Source organism: Brachionichthys hirsutus, chromosome 16, assembly GCF_040956055.1.
Source record: "Brachionichthys hirsutus isolate HB-005 chromosome 16, CSIRO-AGI_Bhir_v1, whole genome shotgun sequence".
In the NCBI taxonomy this organism is placed as follows: Eukaryota; Metazoa; Chordata; class Actinopteri; order Lophiiformes; family Brachionichthyidae; genus Brachionichthys; species Brachionichthys hirsutus.
Genome location: NC_090912.1, coordinates 10,356,427 through 10,378,499, shown reverse-complemented (window position 1 = coordinate 10,378,499; position 22,073 = coordinate 10,356,427). Strand labels below are relative to the sequence as shown.

General features: G+C 49.7%; 1 protein-coding gene across 3 annotated transcripts; it reads right to left on the bottom strand.

The window, feature by feature from the left end:
• Positions 1-9,933: 9,933 nt before the first annotated feature.
• Positions 9,934-17,063, bottom strand: LOC137905312 (monocarboxylate transporter 4-like). 3 transcript variants are annotated; one of them, XM_068749536.1, is made up of 6 exons: positions 16,841-17,063; positions 14,044-14,187; positions 11,796-12,403; positions 11,523-11,703; positions 10,529-10,680; positions 9,934-10,408 (listed from the first exon to the last, which is right to left on the bottom strand). In XM_068749536.1, exons 1-6 carry the CDS (start codon positions 17,061-17,063, stop codon positions 10,268-10,270), a joined length of 1,449 nt encoding a protein of 482 aa, XP_068605637.1. In that variant the 3' UTR covers positions 9,934-10,267. The 3 variants fall into 3 exon arrangements, with proteins under 3 accessions (XP_068605637.1, XP_068605638.1, XP_068605635.1); XM_068749537.1 differs by having other exon boundaries at positions 10,559-10,680; XM_068749534.1 differs by having other exon boundaries at positions 9,934-10,680.
• Between the last annotated feature and the right edge of the window lie 5,010 nt (positions 17,064-22,073).

Below are 22,073 nucleotides of genomic sequence, written 5' to 3'. Positions count from 1 at the left end.
GACTTCAGACCTGGTTCATTACTGCACCCACTCACCCCAGAGTTAGTCCCTAGAGGGACTTCAGACCTGGTTCATGACTGCACCCACTCACCCCAGAGTTAGTCCCTAGAGGGACTTCAGATCTGGTTCATTACTGCACCCACTCACCCCAGAGTTAGTCCCTAGAGGGACTTCAGATCTGGTTCATTACTGCACCCACTCACCCCAGAGTTAGTCCCTAGAGGGACTTCAGATCTGGTTCATTGCTGCACCCACTCACCCCAGAGTTAGTCCCTAGAGGGACTTCAGATCTGGTTCATGACTGCACCCACTCACCCCAGAGTTAGTCCCTAGAGGGACTTCAGACCTGGTTCATTACTGCACCCACTCACCCCAGAGTTAGTCCCTAGAGGGACTTCAGACCTGGTTCATGACTGCACCCACTCACCCCAGAGTTAGTCCCTAGAGGGACTTCAGATCTGGTTCATTGCTGCACCCACTCACCCCAGAGTTAGTCCCTAGAGGGACTTCAGATCTGGTTCATTACTGCACCCACTCACCCCAGAGTTAGTCCCTAGAGGGACTTCAGATCTGGTTCATTACTGCACCCACTCACCCCAGAGTTAGTCCCTAGAGGGACTTCAGATCTGGTTCATTACTGCACCCACTCACCCCAGAGTTAGTCCCTAGAGGGACTTCAGATCTGGTTCATTGCTGCACCCACTCACCCCAGAGTTAGTCCCTAGAGGGACTTCAGATCTGGTTCATGACTGCACCCACTCACCCCAGAGTTAGTCCCTAGAGGGACTTCAGATCTGGTTCATGACTGCACCCACTCACCCCAGAGTTAGTCCCTAGAGGGACTTCAGATCTGGTTCATTGCTGCACCCACTCACCCCAGAGTTAGTCCCTAGAGGGACTTCAGATCTGGTTCATTGCTGCACCCACTCACCCCAGAGTTAGTCCCTAGAGGGACTTCAGATCTGGTTCATTACTGCACCCACTCACCCCAGAGTTAGTCCCTAGAGGGACTTCAGATCTGGTTCATTACTGCACCCACTCACCCCAGAGTTAGTCCCTAGAGGGACTTCAGATCTGGTTCATTGCTGCACCCACTCACCCCAGAGTTAGTCCCTAGAGGGACTTCAGATCTGGTTCATGACTGCACCCACTCACCCCAGAGTTAGTCCCTAGAGGGACTTCAGATCTGGTTCATGACTGCACCCACTCACCCCAGAGTTAGTCCCTAGAGGGACTTCAGATCTGGTTCATTGCTGCACCCACTCACCCCAGAGTTAGTCCCTAGAGGGACTTCAGATCTGGTTCATTGCTGCACCCACTCACCCCAGAGTTAGTCCCTAGAGGGACTTCAGATCTGGTTCATGACTGCACCCACTCACCCCAGAGTTAGTCCCTAGAGGGACTTCAGATCTGGTTCATGACTGCACCCACTCACCCCAGATTTAGTCCCTAGAGGGACTTCAGACCTGGTTCATTACTGCACCCACTCACCCCAGTTAGTCCCTAGAGGGACTTCAGATCTGGTTCATTGCTGCACCCACTCACCCCAGAGTTAGTCCCTAGAGGGACTTCAGACCTGGTTCATTACTGCACCCACTCACCCCAGAGTTAGTCCCTAGAGGGACTTCAGATCTGGTTCATTGCTGCACCCACTCACCCCAGAGTTAGTCCCTAGAGGGACTTTAGATCTGGTTCATTACTGCACCCACTCACCCCAGAGTTAGTCCCTAGAGGGACTTCAGATCAGGTTCATTACTGCACCCACTCACCCCAGAGTTAGTCCCTAGAGGGACTTCAGATCAGGTTCATTACTGCACCCACTCACCCCAGAGTTAGTCCCTAGAGGGACTTCAGATCAGGTTCATTACTGCACCCACTCACCCCAGTTAGTCCCTCTGATGGGTAGAAAGGTTCCCCTTTGTGTGTTCATATCACCACCTGGATCCGTGTGACCGTGAAATAATCCAGGACTAAATAAACTAGGGTGCGGTTGCTATGGAGATAAGAACAGTGCGTTCAGTGGTTCGGCCTTCTTGCCCTCTGGAATAATATACAAGTTTGTAAAAACTACTGGGGGCATTCCTTGATGAAACATCACATCATGGGCTTCCATTGTTCCTCTGATCTGTGGATGTGGCTTTGTACACGTACTGCGGGGTGGGTCGTATGACCTATTGTGTGTCTGCCCCACAGCATCACTCAGTGGTTCAACCCCTTTGATCCCATGAGCAAATTCATTCCAACACGTATGCGCTGAATCTGTAATCTGGGGATCGGTGTAATCCTTGTTTTGGACATATGTTTGGAGGTTAATGTATTCAATAGTAGTGGTACGTTTAAAAAGCTCAATGCAACAGGTAGTAGTATTTTTATGAGCCAACCCACAGGTGTCTCCAGAAAGATCCAGAAGAACCAGACAGGAAGTGACATCGTTCCCAGACGAGATGCGGACCTGCTCCCGTGGAACCCTCCCACCGACTCCTGACCGATTTAAAGATAAGGTCACATTTCATGCGTACTAATGTTTCAGGTTGATGTCGATTGAAGTTTATTTATTTCGAGCATTCACAAAGAAGAATATAATACACGCGAGTAAATAAATTCCAAATCAAAAGGAGTGGGGAAGAAAAACTTGTGTAATCCCTCCCCCATTGTCATCATCAACTTTACATTTTAAACACTCACTCCCGTCCTTCGACTTCAAACTCAGAAAATAAAACAAAAATACAAAATAAACACAATGTTCATCTGAATGTGGATCGAAGACAAACCAACCCCCAAACCCCTCCCCAGCTTCCCGAGGTGGCCAACCAATCAATAAACACAACCAATGCAAGTACTTACTCATTTATTTACACAATTTGAAAATACACAACAGTGGCATTACAAACGAGGAGCAAAGATCTGTGTGGAAAGATAGATTTCCCATGAATCCACGGAGAGAGAGAGAGAGAGAGAGAGAGATGCATTGTGGGACATGACCAAGCATCTCCACTGCACAGTTAAAAGAAGAGTTGGGACAAAAAAAAAAAAGAAAATGCTCTCCTGGGCGGAGCCTCTCATCAGTGACATCATCACTTCTTTTTGAAACCTACGAGTGAAGCACGTCTCAGAAACCAAGCTCTGGGGCGAGGCTTCCTCATTCCTCCGTGCACTCGTTCCCAAAGGTCAGCGGCTATTCACAACATGTACAGATCACCACTACAAGCCCTCCGATGACACGCAGCGTCCTACAATACTCGATCAGAATTAATTCCTGGGCTCCGCCGCCCAGGTCCGTGTGGAGCAGGGCGCGGCTCGCCGCTCCGGTACCGTGACGATTCTCCGGAGCTCCAGTTGCTACCTGGACTCGATCACAGCGGGGCTTCAGTTCAACTCAAGGAGGACGCGTCTCTTTTTTTTTTGTCTTCCTTGCACTGACATCACCATTTAAAAAAAAAAAATCACAATAGAGTGTGGAACACCAACAGTTTAGTGCTACACTTCCATAAAAGACACTAAAAGACCTAAAAGATGGGGGTCAAGATGGGATCTGCCGTTTTCAGCCGAGGCTCCAAACACTTCCGCTTCCGCTTCCCCCCCCCCAGGGCTGCAGAACGAACCGTGCCTGCAATTTGATTTCAGTGACGCCCCACCCAACGAAGCGGCTTCACCACAGCTCACTGTGGAAATCCCGTTTCAACATTTTGGTGCCATCAGACGAGGGTCTGGCCCCGACGAGAAGACAAAACGTCGCCGTGGCGCTCGGGCATCCTCTCGGCTGTGGCTCATGATGTAAACGATGAAACAAACCGCCATCCCGCCGGCAAAGACGGCGAGGCGGATTTCACGCCGTGCTTTCCTAAGGATTAGAGAGACAAAAGGGGCGGGTCCGGGTGGGAAACGGCTGCACACGGAAGGAGACCGTCTTACGAGTGAAGCTCAGGAGGCAAAGGAGTTCAAGACGTGAACGGAAATGACCCATCAGCACCTTCACCCCCACCATCAGAACCAGCACAAGCCCACGACAGAACCACACAAACACAAAGCCACGCCACGATGCAGCAGGTTAGAGACGTCTGGACAGACGGACCTGCCGGCTCGCCCACCCCCAACGCACAAAGAAAAGGTTCCGCCTGCTTTTGGATCACTAATGTCCTGCTTCCAGAATACCAGAGGACAACAAACTCACCTCTAAAGTCCTGTCTGCCCCGTTTCAAAACAAGGGGGCTACCCCCCCCCCCCTCCCAATCTATTTTACACTTAAACCTAGAACATCTACAAAAAAGGGGTGGAAGGATTCTTAAGACACTAAACTACTGGGGCGCCGCTCTTTAACAGCGCCACGGCGGGTCGCCCGTCTTCCTGTCCCACACACCATTTTGACATCGAACACACCCCTGGGAAGCCCCGCCTGCTGGAAGAGGCTTGAACGCTAAAGACAAAGACAAGTTGAAACGCCAAAGGAAAGGGGATCCATGGCTTCATCGACAAGGAGGAGCGTTTTCCACGTCTCCCATGTGAGGAGGAAGGAGGCTGGGCTCCTCCCACCCGGCTCTCACACAAACACACACGCTTCTTTGTGCACGTCTTCCTGGGTAAGTGCACAAGAGCGCAGCGGGACTCTCGAGCAAACAGTGGTAGTCTGGTGTGTGCGTGTGTGTGTGTGTGTGTGTGTGTGAGCGTGCTGCAGGTGGGGTTTGGAGAGGCCTCCGTGGTGCTCAGGTGGATGACAGGGTTTCACCGTGGAGCTGCAGACTGGAGGCCGCTGGGCGTGACCCGGGACAAACCCTGCAGAGAAACATATATTCACTTTAACGATGACATCATCAACCAGAACTAGTCTCCGCCCATTTCCTGTCTCTCTGCAGTCAAAGCAAGCAGACGCACGGTTTGAGTTGATTTTCTAAATTCTAAATAAAACACAAGTTTCAAATTCCCCAAATACCTAAAGTATTTGAAGATGTATGTACTGGCCATTTTGTGTTTTCCCCCAAATACAACACCAAAAGGCTGGAACCAGCACTCTGGTGGACGCTTCATGTAGCGGGCGGGAACAGGAAGCGTTCCCCCAGGAGACGGCCCCCTTCATCGCCAGGGCTCAGATCTCAGAGGCCTGAATCCGTGCGACACAGACAGGAAATGACACGTACATGCACGCTTCCTGCTGCAGCGCTCGGTTCAAAAGGAAACACCTCCAGCCTGAGTAAGCAGGTCGTCCGTAGAGATTTTTAGTTTCGCAGGTTATCTGGCTAAATCCCACTTCGGACGATGCAGAATCTCGGACGATGCAGAATCAAAGATGCTGCAGCCTCACTCCAGACGCACAAGCAGCCTCGTGTAAACTGAAGAGATGTGATGCAGCTAACCTGCTGCTTTCTCCAGCCCCCCCCCCATGCTGGTCTCACTGCTTTCAATGAACAAGCAGGTCCCACAATAACAGCAGCAGAAATGTCTGGTCAGATTCAGATTTATTACTGCGTGACTCAACAACATGGGAGTCGCTGATGAGCGGTGACTTAAAGGTACAGCGGCACCCTAGAGGGACTTCAGATCTGGTTCATTACTGCACCCACTCACCCCAGAGTTAGTCCCTAGAGGGACTTCAGATCTGGTTCATTACTGCACCCACTCACCCCAGAGTTAGTCCCTAGAGGGACTTCAGATCAGGTTCATTACTGCACCCACTCACCCCAGAGTTAGTCCCTAGAGGGACTTCAGATCTGGTTCATTGCTGCACCCACTCACCCCAGAGTTAGTCCCTAGAGGGACTTCAGATCTGGTTCATTGCTGCACCCACTCACCCCAGAGTTAGTCCCTAGAGGGACTTCAGATCTGGTTCATTGCTGCACCCACTCACCCCAGAGTTAGTCCCTAGAGGGACTTCAGACCTGGTTCATTACTGCACCCACTCACCCCAGAGTTAGTCCCTAGAGGGACTTCAGATCTGGTTCATTGCTGCACCCACTCACCCCAGAGTTAGTCCCTAGAGGGACTTCAGATCAGGTTCATTACTGCACCCACTCACCCCAGTTAGTCCCTCTGATGGGTAGAAAGGTTCCCCTTTGTGTGTTCATATCACCACCTGGATCCGTGTGACCGTGAAATAATCCAGGACTAAATAAACTAGGGTGCGGTTGCTATGGAGATAAGAACAGTGCGTTCAGTGGTTCGGCCTTCTTGCCCTCTGGAATAATATACAAGTTTGTAAAAACTACTGGGGGCATTCCTTGATGAAACATCACATCATGGGCTTCCATTGTTCCTCTGATCTGTGGATGTGGCTTTGTACACGTACTGCGGGGTGGGTCGTATGACCTATTGTGTGTCTGCCCCACAGCATCACTCAGTGGTTCAACCCCTTTGATCCCATGAGCAAATTCATTCCAACACGTATGCGCTGAATCTGTAATCTGGGGATCGGTGTAATCCTTGTTTTGGACATGTTTGGAGGTTAATGTATTCAATAGTAGTGGTACGTTTAAAAAGCTCAATGCAACAGGCAGTAGTATTTTTATGAGCCAACCCACAGGTGTCTCCAGAAAGATCCAGAAGAACCAGACAGGAAGTGACATCGTTCCCAGACGAGATGCGGACCTGCTCCCGTGGAACCCTCCCACCGACTCCTGACCGATTTAAAGATAAGGTCACATTTCATGCGTACTAATGTTTCAGGTTGATGTCGATTGAAGTTTATTTATTTCGAGCATTCACAAAGAAGAATATAATACACGCGAGTAAATAAATTCCAAATCAAAAGGAGTGGGGAAGAAAAACTTGTGTAATCCCTCCCCCATTGTCATCATCAACTTAACATTTTAAACACTCACTCCCGTCCTTCGACTTCAAACTCAGAAAATAAAACAAAAATACAAAATAAACACAATGTTCATCTGAATGTGGATCGAAGACAAACCAACCCCCAAACCCCTCCCCAGCTTCCCGAGGTGGCCAACCAATCAATAAACACAACCAATGCAAGTACTTACTCATTTATTTACACAATTTGAAAATACACAACAGTGGCATTACAAACGAGGAGCAAAGATCTGTGTGGAAAGATAGATTTCCCATGAATCCACGGAGAGAGAGAGAGAGAGAGAGAGAGAGAGAGAGAGAGAGAGAGAGAGAGAGAGAGAGAGAGAGAGAGAGAGAGAGAGAGAGAGAGAGAGAGAGAGATGCATTGTGGGACATGACCAAGCATCTCCACTGCACAGTTAAAAGAAGAGTTGGGACAAAAAAAAAAAAGAAAATGCTCTACTGGGCGGAGCCTCTCATCAGTGACATCATCACTTCTTTTTGAAACCTACGAGCGAAGCACGTCTCAGAAACCAAGCTCTGGGGCGAGGCTTCCTCATTCCTCCGTGCACTCGTTCCCAAAGGTCAGCGGCTATTCACAACATGTACAGATCACCACTACAAGCCCTCCGATGACACGCAGCGTCCTACAATACTCGATCAGAATTAATTCCCGGGCTCCGCCGCCCAGGTCCGTGTGGAGCAGGGCGCGGCTCGCCGCTCCGGTACCGTGACGATTCTCCGGAGCTCCAGTTGCTACCTGGACTCGATCACAGCGGGGCTTCAGTTCAACTCAAGGAGGACGCGTCTCTTTTTTTTTTGTCTTCCTTGCACTGACATCACCATTTAAAAAAAAAAAAATCACAATAGAGTGTGGAACACCAACAGTTTAGTGCTACACTTCCATAAAAGACACTAAAAGACCTAAAAGATGGGGGTCAAGATGGGATCTGCCGTTTTCAGCCGAGGCTCCAAACACTTCCGACACCCCCCCACCCCCCCCCCCAGGGCTGCAGAACGAACCGTGCCTGCAATTTGATTTCAGTGACGCCCCACCCAACGAAGCGGCTTCACCACAGCTCACTGTGGAAATCCCGTTTCAACATTTTGGTGCCATCAGACGAGGGTCTGGCCCCGACGAGAAGACAAAACGCCGCCGTGGCGCTCGGGCATCCTCTCGGCTGTGGCTCATGATGTAAACGATGAAACAAACCGCCATCCCGCCGGCAAAGGCGGCGAGGCGGATTTCACGCCCTGCTTTCCCAAGGATTAGAGAGACAAAAGGCGCGGGTCCGGGTGGGAAACGGCTGCACACGGAAGGAGACCGTCTTACGAGTGAAGCTCAGGAGGCAAAGGAGTTCAAGACGTGAACGGAAATGACCCATCAGCACCTTCACCCCCACCATCAGAACCAGCACAAGCCCACGACAGAACCACACAAACACAAAGCCACGCCACGATGCAGCAGGTTAGAGACGTCTGGACAGACGGACCTGCCGGCTCGCCCACCCCCAACGCACAAAGAAAAGGTTCCGCCTGCTTTTGGATCACTAATGTCCTGCTCCCAGAATACCAGAGGACAACAAACTCACCTCTAAAGTCCTGTCTGCCCCGTTTCAAAACAAGGGGGCTACCCCCCCCCCCCCTCCCAATCTATTTTACACTTAAACCTAGAACATCTACAAAAAAGGGGTGGAAGGATTCTTAAGACACTAAACTACTGGGGCGCCGCTCTTTAACAGCGCCACGACGGGTCGCCCGTCTTCCTGTCCCACACACCATTTTGACATCGAACACACCCCTGGGAAGCCCCGCCTGCTGGAAGAGGCTTGAACGCTAAAGACAAAGACAAGTTGAAACGCCAAAGGAAAGGGGATCCATGGCTTCATCGACAAGGAGGAGCGTTTTCCACGTCTCCCATGTGAGGAGGAAGGAGGCTGGGCTCCTCCCACCCGGCTCTCACACAAACACACACGCTTCTTTGTGCACGTCTTCCTGGGTAAGTGCACAAGAGCGCAGCGGGACTCTCGAGCAAACAGTGGTAGTCTGGTGTGTGCGTGTGTGTGCGTGTGTGTGTGTGTGTGTGTGTGTGAGCGTGCTGCAGGTGGGGTTTGGAGAGGCCTCCGTGGTGCTCAGGTGGATGACAGGGTTTCACCGTGGAGCTGCAGACTGGAGGCCGCCGGGCGTGACCCGGGACAAACCCTGCAGAGAAATTCCCTTTGCAGACGTAAAACCATCATTAAAACATGACTCAAATGTTCTGCTTCAAATATTGTGGTATTTACTAAACCAACCTGGTTTAGCAGCAGTTTTGGAAATTATACATAAACAGTTGTAATAAGTGTATTTTTAGGGACTATTTTAATCTGTGGATGAACACACTTTTGCTGGCAAACTGAATATATGGCAACATCGGCCGAGCTGGTGAATATTTTCATTTAAGATCATTTAAAGGAACAAATCTTTGCTGGAGAAAAGGTCGTCTAACCTCTGACCTTCATGCTGTGAGGCAACAGCGCTAACCGTTGCACCACTGTGCTGCTTGGGACATCAATTTGTATTTTATTTCCACTCAGTCAAAAAGAGGCGTGGTTTATTAATGTAGGATTAGCATTCCTGCTAACCTGCTCCGAGGCTCAGGATCATGACTTGATTTTATTTAGATTTTCAATTCATATTATTTTTGACACATTTGCATATAATTAGCTAGGATAGCAAAACAAGACAAATAGAGTGGGATTAGCGGTCGAGCAGAGCCGGATTAGGATTACCACCGTGCACGGATTGGAGCCTCGCCTCGGACACATTAACCATTAACTCTATCAATAAGGATTTAAATCAGGATGTATTGATTGATTGGAGAGCTCTCTACTTAAATGCCGCAGAGAACACAGAGGGCTACGGTTCTGACCCTCACTCCAATCCACTCCGGATTGGATTGCCCCAAATTATGTGTCTGTTTTGGAAACAGTTCCAAAGAATGTGAGTCATCAGCACAAAGTCGACATCCATTAGTATTAGTAGTACTGCTGCGTAATACTGCTGTGTGTTTTGTGAATTTCATTTATTTGTTGTTTTATTTGTAATATACTCCCGGTCAGCTGGTGTGCCCCCCCCCCCCCCCCCTCCCCTTCCCTATTTCACAAGGATGTAGGAAATAGGTTCCATTTGAAGAAGTCTATTATCACATGGATCTTAGCAGGATGTTAGGAAGGCGTTTAGTTCGTTGGGTATGTTAATTGCTAGTTTAATTAGTTGATGCTAGGAATGTAGAGGATCAGCTGACGTGCCGCCACTCGGATTTCTAGCGTATAATATTTTCCAGCATTTTTTTGAACACCTACTGATAAAATATTGCTGACACGACTATTTCAGGTGGCAAAGACAGCAACTAGCCTCTTGCAAATGGCACACAGACACACATAATCGAGTGCACTTCCCACTGCTGTGGAAATGAGTAAAGTCCAAACTCTCTTCTCATCCAGCGTCTTCACAAACACGTTTCAGGACTGCTGGTCATTTCACTGTTTTGTTGAGGCTCTTTCAAGAACTTTTCCACTTCCTGGGAATCCACTGTCACATTCTCGAGTCTGACCTCCTCCACTTCCTCTTTGCCTTTCTCCTCTTGCTCCTTTAACTCCTTTACGACCTCGATTTTCGTCTTCTTCTCTTGCTCCTCCGTTGCATCTTCCTCCTCGTCGTTCATCTCTGGGTGCTCCTTGCAGACGTGCGTCATGGTGTCATCTGTCACTGGGATTTTATCACGCGTGCACTCCGGCACTGAGGGTTTCTTTCTGATAAACAGGAAGTTACAGGTCGCCAAAACCACAGCCGAGAGGACCACCTCAGTCCCTGCTAGCAGGAAAACAAACATGTAGTTTTTGGTGGCGTCGAGAAGCCGGCCTGAGACGACACAGAAAGAAGAGCGATGATAACACACAGAAATCACGCGAGCTTACATGCACATTTATAAACGCCCTCTCTCCAAGAAACCACATGGCCTACAATATTTACATCAGATTCGTCACAACAAATTGCATTGATTTTTGGTCGTGACATTTCTTTTGTTTGATTGCAGGAGCTCATTATTATTTATGCGTGCTTATATTTTGACGAGATATACTGTTTATGATTGTTGCAGCATGTAAAGAGAACCCTGAACTCAGGAAGCTAGTTAGACGGAGCAGTTTAAAGGAGGTTGGTGACTGTAAGGTCGTGGTAGGAGAGAGTGTAGCCAGCCAGCGTAGGCTGGTGGTGAGGAAGATGACTCTAGTGGTGAAGAAGAGGAAGAGGACGAAGGCAGAGCAGAGGACAAAGTGGTGGAGGCTGAAGAACGAAGAGTGTTGTGTGACTTTCAGGGAAGAGGTGCTTCCAGAAGACTGGAATACAACAGCTAAGGTGATCAGGGAGACAGGTAGGAGAGTAGTGGGCGTGACTTCTGGAAGGAAAGGAGACCTGGTGGTGGAACCAGGAAGTGCAGAAGTGTATACAGGAAGATAGGTTAGCTAAGAAGAAGTGGGACATTGAGAGGACAGAAGAGAGTAGACGGGAGTACAGGGAGATTATTGATTGTAATTGATTAACTGTTTTACTGAAACGTTATCCTTCAAATTGAGTCCGGAAAAACTAAATAAAAATCCCCTAAAACGGTCTTTTCCCTGAATTGCACCGGATCGAACGCACCAACGTCAGCCAAATTGGCCACTTCCGCCTGTCGTGGTCAGGTAGTTGCTGCGATTACCGACCTGCACCAGGGGGTCCAACCAGCACAGCAATGGCCTCCATGAGCAGAACCAGCCCAATGGCACTGGGGAACTTCTTAGTACCAACTATTTCCATCAGAACCTCAAACTGCAGCGCCCCCACCATGCCGTAAGAGATGCCGAAGAAGATGCAAAAGACCATCAGTGAGGTGTAGTCCCTCGCCTGGACACAAATACAGCATGCAATGTGAAGGAAGGCCAAAACGTTTCAGGACTGAGCTTTACTGTTCCAGTGCTTAGCAACCATTCACCTACCTGTGATCCAACAAGGTCCGTAATCCCATTGAAGAGCATCGCAAAACTGAAGAGGTAGACACATCGAGGCCGCACCCATTTCAGTCCAGCAATCACACCACACGTGGGCCGTGCAAAAATGTCAACGAAGCCCAGGAGAGTTAACAGCAGAGCTGATTTGGTGTCCTCATTCCCAAGTTCCTTAGCATAGCTTACAACAAAGACGGGAGGAACAAACAGCCCCAGAACCATGATGGACGCTGCCACAGCGTAGATGACAAAGCCTCGATCTTTAAACACAGAGAAGTCCAGCAGTTTGGTCCTGGGCTTCTTTGCCTCTGCGCCTTCGTCTTTGTCTCCTTCTGGGTCTTTAACTTTGAGCGTCTTGGGGGCGACCAGGGGCTTCATAAGAGCCCCACAGACACAGCAGTTGAGTAGAATGCCCCCCAATATGAGGAAGCCCCCCCTCCAACCATAGTGGTACTGGAGGACTTGGCCCAGAGGTGAGAGGCAGCACAGGGCCACGGGGCTCCCTGCTGCAGAGAGCCCATTGGCCAGAGGACGCTTCTCACTGAAGTAGCGGTTGAGCATTATTAGAGACGGTTGGAAGTTTAGGGCTAAACCCAGACCTGCAGTGAAAGGAGAGGAGGGGTCACCTGTGTTAGGGCTGTTTGGTGTCTCTCAGGGTCTAACAAATACAACCATAGAAACCATTGATGAAAAGATATAAACACTTCCTTGCTTTGACGTGCGCAATGCATTCTGGGTTGATGACGTCAAATGGCTGCCGAGCTACACACAGCAAACATCACAAGTGGACTGAAACGCTTTCCACCGTTGTGGTGCCACAGAGCTTCACAGTCACCCATTCACACACACATTCACACACACACATTCACACACACACATTCACACACACATTCACACACACACATTCACACACACATTCACACACACACATTCACACACACATTCACACACACATTCACACACACACATTCACACACACATTCACACACACATTCACACACACACATTCACACACACACATTCACACACACATTCACACACACATTCACACACACATTCACACACACCCATTCACACACACATTCACACACACACATTCACACACACATTCACACACACATTCACACACACATTCACACACACATTCACACACACATTCAGACACACACATTCACACACACATTCACACACACATTCACACACACATTCACACACACACATTCACACACACATTCACACACACATTCACACACACATTCACACACACATTCACACACACCCATTCACACACACATTCACACTCCAGTGATCACTGGACGACCTGCTCTACCAACCCTAACCCTAACTCTGAGCCACAGCCACCCCATAACATAACAACAACAACATGACATAGCAACAACATAACATGACAACAACATAACGACAAAATAACATGACAACAACATAACGACAAAATAACACAACAACAACAACATGACATAACAACAACATAAAATACCAACAACAACATAACAACAACAGCTTCTTCAGCTACGGAGGACCAACAGTCACCGGAGTCCGAGAGTGAGACAGAATCAGAGTTCACAATGGAAGAAGCACCAACACAACACGCCTGCCAAGCAGGTGTTCAGTTTTCACCCCGTATGAGACACGCCAGATGTAGCTGCACAGTGGCAAGCTAACGCACGCTCACCAATGACGGACCACAACTACTAAAATTATGATTAACTACTCGGTTAAACATTACCAAAAAAAAGTATTTTAGAGCTCCAAAGGGGGAGAAGGCCAAATGAGGAGGAAGAAGAGGAGCCGACAACCTCCAAGAAAAAGAAAGACTTAAAACACGGGTTTATCTACGGCTGCTCTGCTAACAAAGCAACGACGCCTTCAGAACGTCTTCGGTTGCTGAGCCCGGCTTTAACAGTCAGATTGGTTAGCTGCTCTCACTCAATGTCCAGAGGCCCCTACAGGATACTGGACGCCGAGGTGAGACAATCTCAGGGTCACACAGGAGCATGCAAATACACACACACAAGACAAGAAGAACACATTCACTGATGTGAAGGGTGCTGGACATTCGGATTAACCCAAACAAACTGCATGGTCTGAGTTCAACAACACTCAGCTTCACTGTGACATTTCATATATCATTGTTGAACTTCACCCAACTTTACACGATCTTTTAATAAAATATATTTCGTCAATGTATATATATTGTGTGCGTGTCTGTCTGTCTGACCTGTGACGACTCCTGCAGAGAGGTAAATGTGGATGATGCTGGAGGAGAACGAAGCCATGATCATCCCCAGAGAGGCGAAGAGCCCCCCCACCATCATGACGGGCCGGCAGCCGAAGCGGTTGACCAACACGCTGCACACGGGGCCTGCAACACAACAGGGTCAGGCTGCGGGTGAGACGGAGCGTCAACCAGGAGTGGAGGAACGCTTACCGGCTGGAACGAACTCATGTCGAGACTTCTTCCACTTCAGGCGACGCCATAAACGCTCAGTTTGTTTTAGTGATTGCTGCTGGGCTGTATTCAGTCCTTTAGCGATTAGTCCTGCGGAGCAGCAGCCTACCTGTCTGTCTGCTGCTAGTCCTGCGGAGCAGCAGCCTACCTGTCTGTCTGCTGCTAGTCCTGTGGAGCAGCAGCCTACCTGTCTGTCTGCTGCTAGTCCTGTGGAGCAGCAGCCTACCTGTCTGTCTGCTGTTAGTCCTGCGGAGCAGCAGCCTACCTGTCTGTCTGCTGCTAGTCCTGTGGAGCAGCAGCCTACCTGTCTGTCTGCTGTTAGTCCTGCGGAGCAGCAGCCTACCTGTCTGTCTGCTCTTAGTCCTGCGGAGCAGCAGCCTACCTGTCTGTCTGCTGTTAGTCCTGTGGAGCAGCAGCCTACCTGTCTGTCTGCTGCTAGTCCTGCGGAGCAGCAGCCTACCTGTCTGTCTGCTGTTAGTCCTGCGGAGCAGCAGCCTACCTGTCTGTCTCCTGCTAGTCCTGCGGAGCAGCAGCCTACCTGTCTGTCTGCTGCTAGTCCTGCGGAGCAGCAGCCTACCTGTCTGTCTGCTGCTAGTCCTGCGGAGCAGCAGCCTACCTGTCTGTCTGCTGCTAGTCCTGCGGAGCAGCAGCCTACCTGTCTGTCTGCTGCTAGTCCTGTGGAGCAGCAGCCTACCTGTCTGTCTGCTGTTAGTCCTGTGGAGCAGCAACCTACCTGTCTGTCTGCTGCTAGTCCTGTGGAGCAGCAGCCTACCTGTCTGTCTGCTGTTAGTCCTGCGGAGCAGCAGCCTACCTGTCTGTCTGCTCTTAGTCCTGCGGAGCAGCAGCCTACCTGTCTGTCTGCTGTTAGTCCTGTGGAGCAGCAGCCTACCTGTCTGTCTGCTGCTAGTCCTGCGGAGCAGCAGCCTACCTGTCTGTCTGCTGTTAGTACTGCGGAGCCGCAGCCTACCTGTCTGTCTGCTGTTAGTCCTGTGGAGCAGCAGCCTACCTGTCTGTCTGCTGTTAGTACTGCGGAGCCGCAGCCTACCTGTCTGTCTGCTGTTAGTCCTGTGGAGCAGCAGCCTACCTGTCTGTCTGCTGTTAGTCCTGCGGAGCAGCAGCCTACCTGTCTGTCTGCTGCTAGTCCTGCGGAGCAGCAGCCTACCTGTCTGTCTGCTGCTAGTCCTGCGGAGCAGCAGCCTACCTGTCTGTCTGCTGCTAGTTCTGCGGAGCAGCAGCCTACCTGTCTGTCTGCTGTTAGTCATGCGGAGCAGCAGCCTACCTGTCTGTCTGCTGCTAGTCATGCGGAGCAGCAGCCTACCTGTCTGTCTGCTGATAGTCCTGTGGAGCAGCAGCCTACCTGTCTGTCTGCTATTAGCCCTGCGGAGCAGCAGCCTACCTGTCTGTCTGCTGCTAGTCCTGCGGAGCAGCAGCCTACCTGTCTGTCTGCTGTTAGTCCTGCAGAGCAGCAGCCTACCTGTCTGTCTGCTATTAGTCCTGCAGAGCAGCAGCCTACCTGTCTGTCTACTATTAGTCCTGCGGAGCAGCAGCCTACCTGTCTGTCTGCTGTTAGTCCTGCGGAGCAGCAGCCTACCTGTCTGTCTGCTGCTAGTCCTGCGGAGCAGCAGCCTACCTGTCTGTCTGCTATTAGTCCTGCGGAGCAGCAGCCTACCTGTCTGTCTGCTCTTAGTCCTGCGGAGCAGCAGCCTACCTGTCTGTCTGCTGTTAGTCCTGTGGAGCAGCAGCCTACCTGTCTGTCTGCTGCTAGTCCTGCGGAGCAGCAGCCTACCTGTCTGTCTGCTGTTAGTACTGCGGAGCCGCAGCCTACCTGTCTGTCTGCTGTTAGTCCTGTGGAGCAGCAGCCTACCTGTCTGTCTGCTGTTAGTACTGCGGAGCCGCAGCCTACCTGTCTGTCTGCTGTTAGTCCTGTGGAGCAGCAGCCTACCTGTCTGTCTGCTGCTAGTCCTGCGGAGCAGCAGCCTACCTGTCTGTCTGCTGCTAGTCCTGCGGAGCAGCAGCCTACCTGTCTGTCTGCTGTTAGTCCTGCAGAGCAGCAGCCTACCTGTCTGTCTGCTATTAGTCCTGCAGAGCAGCAGCCTACCTGTCTGTCTACTATTAGTCCTGCGGAGCAGCAGCCTACCTGTCTGTCTGCTGTTAGTCCTGCGGAGCAGCAGCCTACCTGTCTGTCTGCTGCTAGTCCTGCGGAGCAGCAGCCTACCTGTCTGTCTGCTATTTGTCCTGCGGAGCAGCAGCCTACCTGTCTGTCTGCTGCTAGTTCTGCGGAGCAGCAGCCTACCTGTCTGTCTGCTGTTAGTCCTGCGGAGCAGCAGCCTACCTGTCTGTCTGCTGATAGTCCTGTGGAGCAGCAGCCTACCTGTCTGTCTGCTATTAGCCCTGCGGAGCAGCAGCCTACCTGTCTGTCTGCTGCTAGTCCTGCGGAGCAGCAGCCTACCTGTCTGTCTGCTGTTAGTCCTGCGGAGCAGCAGCCTACCTGTCTGTCTACTATTAGTCCTGCGGAGCAGCAGCCTACCTGTCTGTCTGCTATTAGTCCTGCGGAGCAGCAGCCTACCTGTGCCGTAGAGCATGGCCAGCAGGATGGAGGAGATCCAGGCAGTGTCGCTGTATCCCACCCCGAACTCCCTGGTCAGCTCTTTGAAAAACACACTGACTGCTTTGGGGAAAGCATAGGAGAAGCCAGTGATGACAAAACAGCCTGCCAGCACCGCCCAGCCCCACCCTCCATCTGGGGCCTTCACCCCGCCTGCATCCACATCCAATGCCACGCCTCCCATGACGCTCTCGGGCTGAGTCTTAATGGAGGCCGACAGAAGCTGGAAGAAAAATGAAAGTGACAGTTCATATTAATTTGATACTGGCCACTAGCATCAGTCGGCTACAACGTTAGCAACATATACGCTAAAGAGAACATTCCTGATTACAAACATTACTTGGAAAATCAAAAACAAAAAACGCATACTCAGATGCTCGTGGAGCTGCGTGTCGGAATGTAGAGAAGTGATTGCTGACAGTCTCGCGCAGCGACGACGAGTTCCTTCACTAATCTTCACACAAGACGATTCCAGAGTCCTGTTGAAATGTCGCTTTGCTGAGCAGGGGAGGAAGGATTTCTGGGTCGCCAGCCGACAGAAACTGAGACAAAGAACCAAAGGTTCATGACCCGTTTCCACCGGTTTGGAATCAGAATAATAATAATTCCAATATTCAGTCGAAACGAAATAATTTAGCTTCATTCAAATAGGCAGTTGGTTAATTCATGTTCTGTACAGTAATTATCATACCACGTGATCGTCAAGTGAAATCAACAACTCTCAATTTAAAAGTGTAAATTGTTTAAATTGACTTTCAGGTTAAAAATGAAAACGCATATTAGATGAAAGTAAAGGTGAATTGAAAACACTTATTGAATTGAATATACATTTTGTTTGTGTGACATTTACATTAACTTTTATTGATCATCCATCCATCCAAAAATGGCTGGATGGCTATTTTAGCATCAGATGGAAGCCCCATAATCCTGTACTTGACCCCTGTGAGCTGGACTACCTGTATGTTGTGTGTAAGTAGCATGTTCCGACAGGCTTCATGCTCTCTCTGGCACCATTATCTTCAGGGCCGGGGGGGGGGGTGACAACATTAGCATGCACTTCAGCTGACAATTTAAAAGACAATCGGCTCTCCTCCCCATTTCCCATTTTCATGTTGAAATAAGGTTCCTTAAAGCTTAACAAAGTGATTGTGAGGTTTTGTGCGTGAATGTGACGAAGAGCCGAGAGTATCATCTGAATGCAGCAACACGTTAAACGTCCAGTAAAATCAATACATAGTCATTTCAGGCCTTGGATCGGTCAGATTTAGAATACAATCTGTCTGGAGCACCATGTCCTGAACAGATGAACCCAAACACAGATTCCAGCCGTCTCCTTGGTGTCCGTCAGGATTTACACGGCAGCAGCAACGAGCCTCAACCTCAGCCAACTGACTCAGCTTCACGTATGTGCAGGAGTCCAGGCGAAGGCCCGGAGCCTGTTGTTTAACACGTCTGGATTTCTGCAGACGAGGCCATGAGCTACCGTTTGGACAGCATCGCCATTCTCTGATTTACTTCCTGTCGAACGGCCGAGGGAACGAGCTCTCTGGGCAGAAAGCAAACTGGCCAGGAAAGCTCGTCGTTCAGTGTCTCTGGGTAACAAGATCTCAGGGATACACTGACGGGAATGTGATGTGTAAATTATTTACCTCCACAACCCTGTGTTTCAGACTCCCCAGGGAAATATGCTGCCCAAGCCGCACTGAAAAATAATCTGTTTATGCTGGGTACATTATTCAGACTGTCACTCTGCTCGCCCACGCTGGTAAAAGCTCATACCATCCGATACCCGAGATGTGAGATCCTGGACCCGTCTGTGGCAGACGGACCGATAGACTGGAGCTCCTGGACCCAGCAGCAAAACAAGCGGACGCCGTAATCAATGACCAGTCTACAGCATAGTAGTACTACTGTGTCCGACTCGCTGTACTACTGCAGTACTACTGCAGAACGGCCAAACCAAGGGCCATAACTCCAGTTAAAATAGTTTTTCAGCAGTTTTTTTTTTTTTACAGTACATAATAAAGACTAAAATCACTCCTTTCAACTTGACCAGTTCTGTTCTGGGATAAAGTTATGACAAATCAGTTTTTCCTTTTCCTGGCTTTGATGCTAATTTTGCTTGGATCATTTGGACCAGACTTGTTGAAGTTTAGTGAGATGTTTCAAGCTTCTGAAGGCCTAAGAGTCAGAAATAAAAGTAAGAATGCATTATAGACGGATAGAAAATAGACTGAAGTAAATGGATTGAGTTTCCAAAATGCATTAAGAGGATAATTTAGGAAACGGTTGTTAATAATTCATGTGAAGGTCAGATGCAGTTGTGCGGCTCAGGTGGTTGAGCGGTTCGTCCTATGATCGAGAGGTTGGCGGTTTGATTCCTGGCTCCGGCACATGTGTACACTGTTGTTGTGTCCTTGGGCAAGACAAGGACACAACAAGTCCTGGACACAACACAAGTGAATGTCGGTGGTGGTCAGGAGGGCCGATGGTGCTTCTGTCAGTCTGCCCCAGGGCAGCTGTATCTAGCCCAGGGCGGCTGTATCTACCCCAGATGAGCTGTATCTACCCCAGGGTGGCTGTATCTACCCCAGATGAGCTGTATCTACCCCAGGGCGGCTGTATCTACCCCAGATGAGCTGTATCTACCCCAGGGCAGCCGTGGCTACAACAGCAGCTTCACCTCCACCAAGTGTGGAGTGAATGAATAATGCACAATGTGAAGCGTCTTTGAGTGTCCAGAAAAGCGTGACATAAAACCAACGCATATTATTATTATTATTATTATTATTATTATTATTATGATGATTATTACTATCATTATTATTATTATTATTATTATCATTATTATTGTTATAATCATCATTATTATTATGATTATGATGATGATGATGATGATGATGATTAGTATTGTTATTATTATTATTATTATTATTATTATTATTATTATATTACACGTCTCCGTGAATGATTCTGTTGATAAATTAATTTGAATTAAAATAAAGATGAACACATTCTTACCTGTTCTGATAGGACGCCGCGGCTCTGTCACGACATGCGCCCGCTCGTTTCGTGTCCCACTCCACGATTAAAGGGTTCACGCGTGTCTCCGGCTTTGAGGGACCTTCCCCGGTCGTTCACCGGCCCCGTGGAGCTGCTCAGCGGGACGCGATGAGGAAACAAACTGTTGCGTCTCTGAGCGGTGATGCGGTTCTCGTCTCCTCCTCCAGCTTCCTTCCTCAGCAACGTTGGTCTCTGCGCGTCTGCATGCAGACCGTCAGTCCGGCAGCGACCAATCAGCGCGTCGCTGTCTGACGTCACGGGGCTATTGTTTTGTAAGGCAGGTGGAGAGCCCCGTGTTGATGGGAATTTCGCTTTAAATATCAAGTGTGAATGTCGGTCACATGCTGTTGTCACCGGGTTCAGTAGTCCCTAGAGGGACTTCAGACCTGGTTCATTACTGCACCCACTCACCCCAGAGTTAGTCCCTAGAGGGACTTCATATCTGGTTCATTGCTGCACCCACTCACCCCAGAGTTAGTCCCTAGAGGGACTTCAGATCTGGTTCATTGCTGCACCCACTCACCCCAGAGTTAGTCCCTAGAGGGACTTCAGACCTGGTTCATTACTGCACCCACTCACCCCAGAGTTAGTCCCTAGAGGGACTTCAGATCTGGTTCATTGCTGCACCCACTCACCCCAGAGTTAGTCCCTAGAGGGACTTCAGATCTGGTTCATTGCTGCACCCACTCACCCCAGAGTTAGTCCCTAGAGGGACTTCAGACCTGGTTCATTACTGCACCCACTCACCCCAGAGTTAGTCCCTAGAGGGACTTCAGATCTGGTTCATTGCTGCACCCACTCACCCCAGAGTTAGTCCCTAGAGGGACTTCAGATCTGGTTCATTGCTGCACCCACTCACCCCAGAGTTAGTCCCTAGAGGGACTTCAGATCTGGTTCATTGCTGCACCCACTCACCCCAGAGTTAGTCCCTAGAGGGACTTCAGATCTGGTTCATTGCTGCACCCACTCACCCCAGAGTTAGTCCCTAGAGGGACTTCAGATCAGGTTCATTACTGCACCCACTCACCCCAGAGTTAGTCCCTAGAGGGACTTCAGATCTGGTTCATTGCTGCACCCACTCACCCCAGAGTTAGTCCCTAGAGGGACTTCAGATCTGGTTCATTACTGCACCCACTCACCCCAGAGTTAGTCCCTAGAGGGACTTCAGATCTGGTTCATTACTGCACCCACTCACCCCAGAGTTAGTCCCTAGAGGGACTTCAGATCTGGTTCATTACTGCACCCACTCACCCCAGAGTTAGTCCCTAGAGGGACTTCAGATCAGGTTCATTACTGCACCCACTCACCCCAGAGTTAGTCCCTAGAGGGACTTCAGATCTGGTTCATTGCTGCACCCACTCACCCCAGAGTTAGTCCCTAGAGGGACTTCAGATCTGGTTCATTGCTGCACCCACTCACCCCAGAGTTAGTCCCTAGAGGGACTTCAGATCAGGTTCATTACTGCACCCACTCACCCCAGTTAGTCCCTCTGATGGGTAGAAAGGTTCCCCTTTGTGTGTTCATATCACCACCTGGATCCGTGTGACCGTGAAATAATCCAGGACTAAATAAACTAGGGTGCGGTTGCTATGGAGATAAGAACAGTGCGTTCAGTGGTTCGGCCTTCTTGCCCTCTGGAATAATATACAAGTTTGTAAAAACTACTGGGGGCATTCCTTGATGAAACATCACATCATGGGCTTCCATTGTTCCTCTGATCTGTGGATGTGGCTTTGTACACGTACTGCGGGGTGGGTCGTATGACCTATTGTGTGTCTGCCCCACAGCATCACTCAGTGGTTCAACCCCTTTGATCCCATGAGCAAATTCATTCCAACACGTATGCGCTGAATCTGTAATCTGGGGATCGGTGTAATCCTTGTTTTGGACATGTTTGGAGGTTAATGTATTCAATAGTAGTGGTACGTTTAAAAAGCTCAATGCAACAGGCAGTAGTATTTTTATGAGCCAACCCACAGGTGTCTCCAGAAAGATCCAGAAGAACCAGACAGGAAGTGACATCGTTCCCAGACGAGATGCGGACCTGCTCCCGTGGAACCCTCCCACCGACTCCTGACCGATTTAAAGATAAGGTCACATTTCATGCGTACTAATGTTTCAGGTTGATGTC

What these genes read in the sequence shown, in the direction of transcription:
- LOC137905312 (XM_068749534.1), bottom strand. Translation starts at nt 17,063, where the DNA reads ATGGGAGGCGTGGCATTGGATGTGGATGCAGGCGGGGTGAAGGCCCCA. An exon ending in GGCCATGCTCTACGGCACAG is followed by an intron (nt 14,188 to 16,840) that starts GTAGGCTGCTGC and finishes GTTGTGTTGCAG; the next exon opens with GCCCCGTGTGCAGCGTGTTG. An exon ending in CGGACCTTGTTGGATCACAG is followed by an intron (nt 11,704 to 11,795) that starts GTAGGTGAATGG and finishes ATTTGTGTCCAG; the next exon opens with GCGAGGGACTACACCTCACT.